This window comes from Solea senegalensis, linkage group LG11 (genome assembly GCF_019176455.1).
Source record: "Solea senegalensis isolate Sse05_10M linkage group LG11, IFAPA_SoseM_1, whole genome shotgun sequence".
Classification (NCBI taxonomy): domain Eukaryota; kingdom Metazoa; phylum Chordata; class Actinopteri; order Pleuronectiformes; family Soleidae; genus Solea; species Solea senegalensis.
Window position 1 is genome coordinate 22947634 of NC_058031.1, and position 12931 is coordinate 22960564.

At 36.3% G+C, this 12931-nt stretch overlaps 1 protein-coding gene across 2 annotated transcripts; it reads left to right on the forward strand.

Moving 5' to 3' along the window:
• Positions 1–1858: 1858 nt before the first annotated feature.
• tnni1a (troponin I type 1a (skeletal, slow)) lies at positions 1859–10172 on the forward strand. 2 transcript variants are annotated; one of them, XM_044037418.1, is made up of 7 exons: positions 1859–1875; positions 4377–4383; positions 5233–5274; positions 5401–5532; positions 8326–8415; positions 8513–8689; positions 9745–10172. In XM_044037418.1, the coding sequence occupies exons 3-7, from the start codon at positions 5266–5268 to the stop codon at positions 9847–9849; spliced, it is 513 nt and encodes a 170-aa protein (XP_043893353.1). In that variant the 5' UTR covers positions 1859–1875; positions 4377–4383; positions 5233–5265; the 3' UTR covers positions 9850–10172. The 2 variants fall into 2 exon arrangements, with proteins under 2 accessions (XP_043893353.1, XP_043893352.1); XM_044037417.1 differs by lacking the exon at positions 1859–1875 and adding an exon at positions 4217–4245.
• Positions 10173–12931: the final 2759 nt, after the last annotated feature.

Here is a 12931-nt window from a genome sequence, read left to right on the forward strand (position 1 = left end):
AATTATGACCTCAATCTCAGAATACTGACTTTTTTTCTTGGAATTCTGATTAATTTCTTTTTTGGCTCCTTCATTATTTTGACAAATTTCAGACTCTGAACTTAATCTCAGAACACTGACCTTTTATTCTCAGAATTCTGACCTTAATTTCTTTTTTGGCTCCACAGCGCCCCCTAGAACATGTAAAACCATCAGCCCCCGTAGCTGTTTTCAATCAGGATGAAATGTACAAAACAATTGAAACATTTTCTTCACACTCAGCTCCTCTCTGATCACATACCCTGGTTTAAACTGTAGAACCGTACCATCAGAGGAAGCTTGCATACCACTGGTGGTGCACACACCACAGTTTGAGAACCATGGACCGAGACCATTTCTCATCTTGACACTGTTATCATAAACAGAGCAGTCACCTGATAAATGTGTTAAAAAAATAAAGGTTGCTGATACTAAAGGCTTTAAAAATGCCTCACATGAGACCCTCAGCAGGAACAGCTGCAGTGCAACAGTTGAGCCACCAGAGGTCAGTGTCTCCCCTGTGTTGAGAAGATGCTGTGTAGTTTAGTACATGATATTTTTTTTCTCTTTCATTTAAAAAAGTCATCGCAATAATAAACCCCAACAGAGGGGGAGGTGAGACAAGGTGAGGGCGGGGTTTATATATGTCTGATGCCAATTTAGAAAAATCTATTCTCAGTACTAGAACCATACCGAATAACAAAAAATATTTAAGATTTTGAGAAAAAAGTCGTAATATTACAAGAAAAGAAGTTGTTACATTACGTTAATAAAGTTGTAATATTACCAAAAAAGTTATATTGTGAGAAAAAAGTTGTAAAATTACATTACTTGTCATTTGGCCGGTGCTTTTATCCAAAGCGACTTACAATAAGTGCATTAATATGAAAATGTGATTATTACCCCATCAAAAGAAAAATGTTGTCATATGAGAATACTGTTGCAATATTAAAAGAAAAAAGTAGTTTCATCAAAAAAGTTGGAAACTTATGAGAATGATTTTCCGAATTTTACAGTTTGTGTTTTTTTTTCAACCCACGTTACAAACTTTACTCTATCTAGAAATACAAGCTATATATATTTGCACGTCATCAGCGTAACAATGAAAATCCGCCCTGAATGAAAGTGAGAAGAACAGCGGCCCGAGGGTGGAGCCCTGTGGAACACCATGACGAATATTATCATATCCATGGATTTCCGCTAATTTTTGACGGGGTTATTGTGCAAAAAACTCTGGAAACTTGGTACGGAGGTCAGGTGGGGCGAAAATGTGATATTGTCATAGCACTTGGACCCGTGCTTCACACTGGGCCTCTATATCGCCCCCCCAAAGGTGAAACAACATGGATGGAATAAAGCCAAAATTAAATTGCACTGAATTTCACAAAACTTAGTGGGAACTTATTTTAGACCAAGATGAAGAAAAAAGTCTATTGGGACCATGACCTCAACTCAACAGGAAGTCGACCATCATTATTATTATTATTGCAAATTTAAATTTCTTGAAAAAGGAAGAAATTAGTCTTTGGACTGTTTTTTTTTACAGTGTAGTTCTCTTATGTGAGCAGTGTGCTCATAAAACCGTCATCGTCATCATCATCATCAGTTACCTTCATCGTCCAGGCTCCAGCTGCTGGCTCCTGGTCTACACTGGATCTGTGGATCTGTGAGAGACAAATGGACAGAGCACAGAGAGAAGCTTGTGACTAATAATAGACTCCACTGACAAAAGGACAGAGAGAGAGAGAGAGAGAGAGACAAAGGGGGTGCAGATAAATAGAGGGACACGTTGTCTGTGTCCTGTCCATCCTGCCTCTGCTGCTGTCTGTCTCCGTCCATCTCGCGTCTCTGACACTGGTAAGGTCTCATTGTTTTCTTTTTTGTTATAGATAAGTTAATTGGGTAAAATTATCTATAATTTGACATTTATAACTTTATGTTATAGTTTGAAAGGGGATTCAAGTAGAACAATTATTTAATCACAATATGTTAAAGGGGTGAGAGGTCAGGTGACATAAAAATAAACATGGCTGTAAAACTTATGTCTTTTTTCACCAGGAAACTCAAATTTGTAAATCATGCACTCTCCCTGCACCAAACCCCATAGAGAAAATGAGTGATTTTAACATCACAGCACGCAGGAGTTGTTGATCCACTGCTGCCTCCATCAGTAAATTCACATGTGTTATTTTGCAAATTCGGCATCTTAAATTATTTGTTGAAATTGACCTCAGTGACACAAACTGACCACACAAGGCAGTGGAAGACCAGCAAAATCGCTGATTTTCTCTATGGGATTTGGTGCAGGAGAAAGTTAGTTCTTCATCCTTAAAACAGCATAAAACTGGAACTAATGACTCTTTTTCTCAAAAATATATATATTTTTTATTTGTTTGTTTGTTTTCCTATAAACAGATATTTTTGTTTTATGTGTTTTGATATTAAAAAGTAAAAGAATACAGAAAATATTCATATTTTTAGAAGCCAAAAATGAATCAAATTACTTTTTTTGGACAAAAAAGTCAACAAACTTGTTGGCCATTCATTCAATAATAGTTGAGTTATAAAATCTGTTGCGGCTACAAATAGCTCACACTTAAGATGACATAGATTTTCATTAAGTGAGTCTTTTGATAAGAGGCTAAAATTAGACTTTTATTTTGTTGTCCCCAATTAAAGCCACATTTCAGTGTCTATGGCTGCTTTTTTTTTCAGTTTCTTAAATGTGATCATTTTGTGTTTTCTGACAAAGAAATCTTTAAAACCGAATGATTCCTCAACTTTTTCTGACATTTCATGGACCAAACGTCCACTCCCATTAACTCAGACGTTGACGTGAATTTTCCAAAGCCTTTTTTTTGGCCGCAGCACAAAGGCTGTGCAGCGTACGTGAGTGAGTGACGGTTAATCCCTGATCATCCCAGACTGTGAACCCCCAGAGTAAAAGCAGCCTCCACAGCTGTTTATCAGATGTCCCCCCCCCCAGGTCTATTTGGGGAGACAGGCCCACTCTAAATTCCTCTCCGGGAGATAATCCCGGGCAGAAAGATGAGGATGAGAGACGGATGAAGGACGGCTATCAGTCTGGAATCTTTCCTAATCCCACAGAAACAACTTTGTGTCGTCTTTCTGGAGAGAAACAAACTCACAACGAGAGGACAGAAGAAGACGAGACCCGAAAGACAGACACAGAGACAGAGACGGGTTAAGTGCTGTAATCAGTTGTTGATTTGAGGGTGAGACAGATGGGGAGGACGGGTGAGACGAGGTCAGGGCGGTGTTGATATTGTGTCTGATTTTCAAAAATCAGGGCAGCAGGTGCACAATAATTATGATGGAGAATTAGTCGTGAAGAAGAAAAAAAAGTTTTTGATAAAAAAGACGTAATATTACAAGAAAACATTGTTAAAATACGTTGATAAAGTCGGAATTTTGTAAAAAAAAGTTATAAAACAACGTTAATACTACAGAAAAACGTGTCATATTATACGAAAACAGTTGTAGTAAAGAAGTTCCATGTATACTGTATAAAAATACTGTAAAAAAAAATATATTCTCCCAGATTTACTGAAACTACAACACAAACACTTCAGATTATAATATTTTAATTATTACAGATTTGAATTACAGCCTTGTTTTTCAAAGATTTAGCTAAAATTTTACAAAAAAATTTCTTTGAAACTGTAGAAAATATAATTGTTTTATTATATACATACGTGTATATACATATATATATATATATATATATAAATAAATAAAAGTATATATACATATATAGACATATGTACTTATTCAAATCTATTGTAAAGTGCTGTTAGTATTCACAGTGTAATAGACTTGAATTGACTTGATTGTTGGCATGGCAACGTGCCGTCACACTGACACAGTGTGTGACGATCAGGCGTCAGTGGAGTTAACTGGTGTTGACGGACAGTTATGACGAGGTCATGACGAGGTCACCGGTGTCTTCTGACGGGACAACAGCAGATATTTGCCACTGACAGTTTATATTATTGTTATTAATCCTCTGACGAGTGTGGAAAGACGATCTGCTGAACAATCACTGACAACTGTTCACCGTGCGTGCGTGTGCGTGTGTGTGTGTGTGTGTGTGTGTGTGTGTGTGTTTATGAGGTTCTAATCTCTGTGTCTCCTCCAGTGAGAGCAGATCCTCGTCGTCATCATCATCATCATCAGCAGCAGCAGCAGCAGCATGCCTGAGAATGTGTGAGTGATCCGGCTTTGTGTTCTTTTTATAGAACTGTTCACTCATTCACACAAAACAAAAGGTTTCCGCAGTTCAGACGTTCACACTAACTCTCTCACTCTCTCTCCTTCTGTGTCCTTCTCTTTTACAGACAAGAGGTGAGTGTTAAATAACTTCATTCGTTCACATAAACACCTCAGGTAATGGCTGTTACTGTACGGAGTCACAGTCTGACACTTGATCTCATTATAAAACCAGGAACTGAAGTTTGTGTCGATTTGTAAACTGTTTATGCTCCTGAACCAAATTCCATAGAGAAAATGATCATTTTTAGCTCACGTCGCCACAGGAGCTGCTGGTCTGTTGCCGCCTGATATATTTTTATTTTAATTCATATTTGTCACTTCGGTATTTTCAAATGAATGTTTTTCAAAGCCAAAGTCACAAAATGACACATTTGAACAAATGAATGGAGGCAGCAGAGCGTCAAAAACCTCCTGTGTTACAATGAAGTAAAATCGCTGATTTTCTCTAAGGCCTTTGGTGCAGAAAAGTGAGCGGATTACAACGTGGCACAAACTGCCATCAGTTTGAGTTGTTCACTGCTTTATTTTGAAGTTTGACCAACTTTGCCAACAGGAAACTCAAGTTTGTGTCAATTTATAAACTGCACCAAAGTCCATAGAGAAAATTAGCGTTTTAAGCTCTCGTTGTCACAGGAGCTCCTGGTCTACTGCTGCCTTATTTGGTAAATATTTGTCACTTCAGTGTGTTCAAATTAAAAATTTTCAGTGCCAAAGTCACAAAATCATAGATTTAAATGAATAAATGGAGGCAGCAGAGCATTAAAAACTGGTATTTTGTGCAGGAAAAGTGAACAGTTTGGCTTTTTCAAGATATTTAAAGAATATTTCTATTATATTATATTATAATAGTATTATTATTATAATAGATCTGAGTGTATTTTTAAGTTGAAAATGTGCTGATTTGTGTGTTTTTTTCCCCAGAGGAAACCAAAGATCTCAGCTTCCAGGAAGCTGATGCTTAAGGTGAGGAGGTTTTTCTGTAACACCTGCATTTAACCACAAGGGTGCAGCAGATGTGCTGTGTCTTTAAAGCTAACCCTGAGCACCTGCATGCTTGTAATAAACTGCTGAGTCATGATTTCGTTGCAGAGTCTGATGGTGGCGAAGGCCAAAGAGGAGCTGGAGCAGGAGATTGTTGACAAAGAGGAGGAGAAACACAAGTACCTGGCAGAGAGAGCTCCGCCCCTCAACACCAGCGGCCTGAGCCTCGCACAGCTGCAGGTAAACACATCCTTCATTGACCACAATCCCCCTGTTTCTGCACGTGTACCATTAATTATGCATCTCTGCAGGATTCAAAGTGTCGGATTTGTGCGATTTGTGATGGCTTGTGTCATCGGATTCACTTTGTTTATCAGCTCAGAGCAAATTAACATCACGTAATATGATTTTAGAGCCATTTTAAAAGCTGCAAAACACTTTTTTACTAACATGAGACTCATGATGATAGTAAAGGTTCATATTGTCCAATATTCCAGGCAGTATAACCTCAAATATCTTCCAATAACGATGTCAGGCTGATGCGGTTTTTCCTTAGTTTTAGTTTTTATTTAGTTTTGACTTTTTGTTTTTAAAATGAGTTTTTAGAGAGGGTTTGGTAGTTTTTAGTAGTTTTTGTAAATGCTTAGTTTTATTTTAGTTTTTTGTTAGTTTCAGTGTCACAAAACTGTCATGAGCAGTATTGTGTCATAAAAACCCAACAAAAGTTGGTATCGTGATTGGTGTCATGATATTATTGGTGTCATGATATTATTGGTGTTATGATATTATTGGTGTCATGATATTATTGGTGTCATGATATTATTGGTGTTATGATATTATTGGTATTATTGGTGGTGATATTATTGGTGTCATGATATTATTGGATATTATTGGTGTCGTGATATTATTGGTGTTGTGATATTATTGGTGCTGATATTATATGTGTCATGATATTATTGGTGTCATGATATTATTGGTGTCATGATATTATTGGTGTTATGATATTATTGGTTGTGATATTATTGGTTGTGATATGTGGATATGATATTATTGCGTGATATTATTGATCCATATTATTGGTGATATTATTGCATGATATTATTGGTATTATTGGTGTCATGATATTATTGGTGTTATGATATTATTGGTGTCATGATATTATTGGTGTTGATATTATTGATGATATATTATTGATATTATTGTGTTGTGATATTATTGGTGATCGGGATATTATTGGTGTTGTGATATTATTGATCGTGATATTATTGTTGTGATATTATTGTGATATTATTGTTGTGATATTATTGGTGTTGTGATATTATTGGTGTTGTGATATTATTGGTGTTATGATATTATTGGTGTCATGATATTATTGGTGTTATGATATTATTGGCATTGTGATATTATTGCGTCATGATATTATTGGTGTCATGATATTATTGGTGGTATTATTGTTATATATTGTATTATTGTTGATGATATTATTGTGTCAATCATGATATTATTGGTGTCATGATATTATTGGTGTCATGATATTATTGGTGATATTATTGGTGTTATGATATTATTGGTGTTGTGATATTATTGGTTGTCATGATATTATTGGTGTCATGATATTATTATTATTGAATGATATTATTGGTGTCGTGATATTATTGGTGTCATGATATTATTGGATATTATATCGATATTATTGGTGTCGTGATATTATTGGTGTTGTGATATTATTGGTTATTGTGATATTATTGGTGTTATGATATTATTGGTGTCATGATATTATTGGTGTCATGATATTATATGATATTATTGGTGTCATGATATTATTGGTGTTATGATATTATTGGTCATGATATTATTGCGGATATTATTGGTGATATTATTGGTGTCGATATTATTGGTGTTGTGATATTATTGGTGTATTGATATTATTGGTGTTGTGATATTATTGGTGTTATGATATTATTGGTGTTGTGATATTATTGGTGTTGTGATATTATATTATATTATTGGTGTTGTGATATTATTGGTGTTGTGATATTATTGATGTGATATTATTGGTGTTGTGATATTATTGGTGTTATATATTGTCATGATATTATTGGTTGTGATATTATTGGTGTTATGATATTATTGCATTGTGATATTATTGGTCATGATATTATTGGTATATTATTGGTGTTATATTATTGGTATTGTGATATATTATTGGTGTTGTGATATTATTGGTATTGTGATATTATTGGTATTGTGATATTATTGGTGTCATGATATTATTGGTGTCATGATATTATTGGTGTTATGATATTATTGGTATTGTGATATTATTGGTGTTGTGATATTATTGGTATTGTGAGATTATTGGTATTGTGATATTATTGGTGTTGTGATATTATTGGTGTTGTGATATTATTGGTGTCATGATATTATTGGTGTTGTGATATTATTGGTATTGTGATATTATTGGTATGATGATATTATTGGTATTGTGACTGGTAAATCTTAAATAAATAAATAAATCTTATACTTTATTAATCCCCTTAGGAAAATGATTATTTCTCTGCATTTGACCCATCGTAGAATTAGGAGCAGTGGGCAGCCACACTGAGTTGCGCCCGGGGAGCAATGGGGGTTGGGTACTTTGCTCAGGGGCACCCCAGCCCTTTTTGACCTGCGCAGGCAACCCTCCAGTTACAAGCCAAGTTCCCTTTCCACTGCAAACGTGACATTATTGGTATTGTGATATTGGTATCATGATTGGTATCGTGATTGGTATTGTGATATTATTGGTATCGTGATATTGGTATCATGGACCATGTATCATATCATGAGGTATCCTGTGATTCACACCCCTATATTTGTGTGTCTGTGTGTGTGTAGGATTATCTTGATCTTTTTTTATGTCTTTTAATTTATTTTAGTTGTTTTAGACGTATTTTATTGCCTCTTCTATGCCTTTTATTTATTATTCTTTCGTTCACTATCTTTGTCTTAAAGTGTTTTACGAATAAAGTTGGACTTGATTGGATTGTGTAGGATCTCTGCAGGGAGCTTCACGCCAAAATAGACGTGGTGGACGAGGAGCGATACGACATCGAAGCCAAAGTGATGCTGAACAAACGCGAGGCGAGTACAGAATGGAAACATCTACATTTAAGTACGTGACGGGAGGACACAGTGCGTCTCTTACATTGTCTTGTCTGTCTTCTCCACTGTGGCTCAGATTAAAGATCTGAACATCAAGGTGCTGGACCTCAGAGGGAAGTTCAAGAGGCCCAACCTGCGGCGCGTGCGCGTGTCGGCCGACGCCATCCTCCGCTCACTGCTGGGCTCCAAACACAAAGTGTCCATGGACCTGCGGGCCAACCTCAAGTCTGTGAAGAAAGAGGACACGGAGAAGGTGAGTGTGACACATCGTTGTGTCCTCCTGAGGGCAGGAGTGAAGTTTCAGAGACAACACATGACATCATCCCATAGACCATGCAGCACCTGAAACTTGTGTTAATATGTGTGTTTGTGTGTGTGTGTGAAAGGTGTGTTAGAGATACAGAGCAGCAGGTCAAAGTAGGGTGGTGACCGTGTGTGTGTGTGTGTGTGTGTGTGTGTAGGAGGTACAGTACAATAAAACAATGACTCCATTGTACAGTTAAAGGAGAAGCTTTTGCGAGTGGTTCTGGTCATTGGTGTGTGTGTGTGTGTGTGTGTGTGTGTGTGTGTGGGCTAATTTGGAACTGTAAACCAGTCAAACAGGTGCAGTTAAACACTTTTGTCCCAGGAGATTACCAGGTGAAAACATTTGTCTCAAAAGCTTAAGTCTCATTTACTCAACAAAAACGTAAAGTGATAGTTCAGGTTTTTTTTGTTTTTGCGTTTTAAATGTGAGGCGTTTGACACGTGAAGGCGTGTTTCCATCGAGTCCAACAGTTTGGTTTGGTTTGGACATTTTTTAGACGTTTCCATTTGGAATAGAACCTAAATAACCAGCCCCACTGACACGGCCCTGCCTACCAAGCAAAGAAACACAGCAATAGTGAGCACTAAAAAAATGACTCACATGATCAAATCTACAATTGCTTGTATAATCTCTTGAGAATAGTTTGCATCATTATTTTATCATTATACATCCTTTACTGACTGGAAACTCAAACTATCCACTCACTCTCCCACACCAAACTCCATAGAGAAAATCAGAGATTTTAACATCACAGTGACACAGGAGTTGTTGATCCACCACTGTCTCCATCACTAAGTTGAAATGTGTTATTTTGTGAATTCGGCTGCGCTCAAATTAACCGCAGTGACACAAACTGACCACACGAGGCAGCAGGAGACCAGCAGCTCCTGTGTCCCCGCGAGCTAAAATCACTGATTTTCTCTATGGACTTTGGTGCGGGAGAGTTCAAAAGCAACAAAAACGTCTTCTTGTGCCGATTCTTTCCTCTGTCGTCTGTGCAGAAGCGGCCGGTTGAAGACAGTGACTGGAGGAAGAACGTGGAGGCCATGTCAGGGATGGAGGGAAGGAAAAAGATGTTTGACGCTGCGAAAGGTTCCGCTCAGTGAGCGACGTCAGCTCCTCCTGCGCTTGGTTCACTACAGGTTGTTTGTTTGTTGTTGCTGTCGTTCTTGCTCCTGGTGGTGGAGGTGAGAAGATGGAAGACGTCTCCAGACTCTCAAAGTGTTCTCCTCTCTTCTGGTTGCTGTTTATTGATCAGGTGTTAATCGACATAATATATGTACAATCGTGTGTCTAAGAAAGTTGCGCTGAGTTACTTTGGCTCAGAAATGTCTGGTACCGACAGCCAATGATCTGGTCAAATTTAAGAGCACAGATGATGAACTGTAAAAAACATTCTGTTGTGATTTTTATGAACTAAACAAACTCATTAAAACTAAAAACTCACAAACTGTCTTTGTCCTTTGTTTCTGCAGCCACAGAAACTTCACTACACACAAAGTCATTCTGTTAAAGATTAGCAGTGCACAATTCAGTTCAATTCATACATAAGTTGTGGTTAGATATTTTTGATGATTATAATATGTGTTTATTCTGAAAGAAAAAATTGGAATTACTGTAGAAAAATGAGGGTGTCGTCTGCGTAGAAAAGTACAAGCTAAGAAATTACAGTGAATTAGCCTTTCCTTGAAGCTGTAAGCTAACAGCTAGCAGTCACACAAGACTAGAACAGAGGATACATTATGGCATATAGGAAATGGCATGTAATAGGGCGGGAACTAATGATGTCATAGTCTTATATTGTCCGCAAACCAAAAAAAAATCAGTTTTAATGACTTATTTTTGTTGTGAAATACAAAAAAAAGATAACATTTAAGAAGCTGAAAAACCAATTAATTAGTTATCAAAGTAGTTGATTAATCAAATAATCGTAAATATTAAACAATAGCTCCAAGGACTTTATTAATCTATGAAAACCAAATAAAAAAAACGATTTGAATCAGAAAATACATCTTGATTATAAACGAACAAACAAACAAACAAACAAACAAACAAACCCTGAAGCTCTGCCAATAATCCGGCTCTAAAATGGACCCTGATTTATAAACCGTCACGCTGAACTGAAGACCTGGAACTACACAAACTTCTCAGACAAATGTTTACTGGCATGGCCACGTGTTTTGATTAACTGATCAACTGTTTGATCAATAAAATGAATGATAAAATGTGAAAATTAATGATCAAACTTCAAAAGAGCAAAGAAACAAACAGAAAAATCACATTTTTCATCTGTTAACAAACTCCAAATCTGCTGAGTCATGGTTCCCAGAGACAAGTTGTCCTCTTCATAATAAAACACGTGCAGAGCTCATGATTCAGTTCTACTTTGTGCAAACAGGTTCTGGTGCTGGATTCATTGTTTCCTTTGAATATGAAACAGAATATGTGTCAGTGTCACGTTTCTGCTGATATCTGTGCATCAGCTGTGAAACTGAGACGCTTTACTGCACTTTGATTTGCATGTTTATAAAAAATGTTCTTATCGGTCATTGTCACCTTGTCGCTGAGAGTTCCAGCTCCTCCCTGAACTTGAACAGTGCCATGTACGGAGCGAGCAGAAATAACCAGTCAGCCATCAATAGATTTCATTGTTTAGGCGACAAAATGTCAGGAAATGTTGAAAAATGTTGATCAGTGTTTCTCTAAGACGACAAATAATCACTTCTCAGAGGTTCAGTTTGAATGATTTCTTGGTTCTATGGAGCAAAGAAAATCTGAAAAACACACAAAATGTTTTATCAAAACAGTGGACAATTCATTAAGTAATCAATTAATACGCAAATATTTTATTATATATTATGTATATTATGATATATATTTTGTGATATACAGAATATTATTATAATTATTGTATATTATGATATTATACACAGAAACGTTTGTCAGTTTTCTGAGGATAAAGATAATATTCAAAGGCTTTTTTCTTTAGTTCAGGACCAACCGTTGGTACAGACAACGTTAGTGCTGCAATTTAAGATTCGGATGAATTGATTAGTTGTTTGCTCGATAAAATGTCAGAAATTGTTCAATCAAACCCCTAAAAAACTTCTTGTTTTTGTCCACGAACCAAAAATATTTGAGTTGCTTTGTTCTATGAAGAAAATAAAGCAGAATATTTTCACATTTAAGAAGCTGAAAAAACTGACAACTTGATTAAAACAAACAAAAAATATTTGATGATTAATTAAGCCATCGGTGAATGGATGACGTCGTGAGCGAGTCCTGGCGCAGTCCTAACGTCGCACACACAAACACTCACTCGATCACAGAGTGAATGTCATTAGAATAAATCAACATCATAAATAAATACATGAGCGGATCAGCCTCATGTTTGCACAATCATAACAGTTTCTAATGTGTGTGTGTGTGTGGGTCATAGTCCTCAATACAGGACGAGGAGGGGGCGTGGCCTCTCACACCACAGCAAAGCAAACACCATAAAGACACGCGAGTGCAGCCGAGCGTCAAACTCCAGCTGCTACAGCAACACAAGCAGCTTCACGTCCACTGAACCTGAATTACTGAGCAAAACTGATCAATCAAAGATTTATTGATTATTTATTATATTTTCATCAGAATTAATGTAATATACTGTCAGCCGTTCACAGGTTAGACACTGAGGTGGAGCTTCTGTGTTTGTGAGTGCACACTTCATCACATGTTTACGGTAAATTACTTTATTTCAACTTATTTCAAGTTCAAAGATGAAAAAGTCTCACATCACATTATACAGTATACGGTCAAACTGTTAAACTGAAACCATTTTGATTATTAATTAACCAGTTTGTGATTATTTTAAATAATTAAAAGCTTCTTAAATTTGAATATGTTCTGGTTTCTTTGCTCCATAAAACAAAGAAATCATTCAAACTGAATCATTCTGGTTTGGGGACAAAAACAAGACATTTGAGAACATCATGATTTCTAACCCTAATCGATTCACAGAGAAAACACATTCACTGAATATGAAAGAAAGAAAATACGAACTAATACCACAATTAAAAATCTCCTCATACCATATTAACAAGTGTAGGTTCAATTTGTTTTGTCCTATTTTCTCAAATAAATAAGTTTATCAATGTTACAAAATAAACTCACAGCAATCAAGATTGTACTGTAAAATGTACT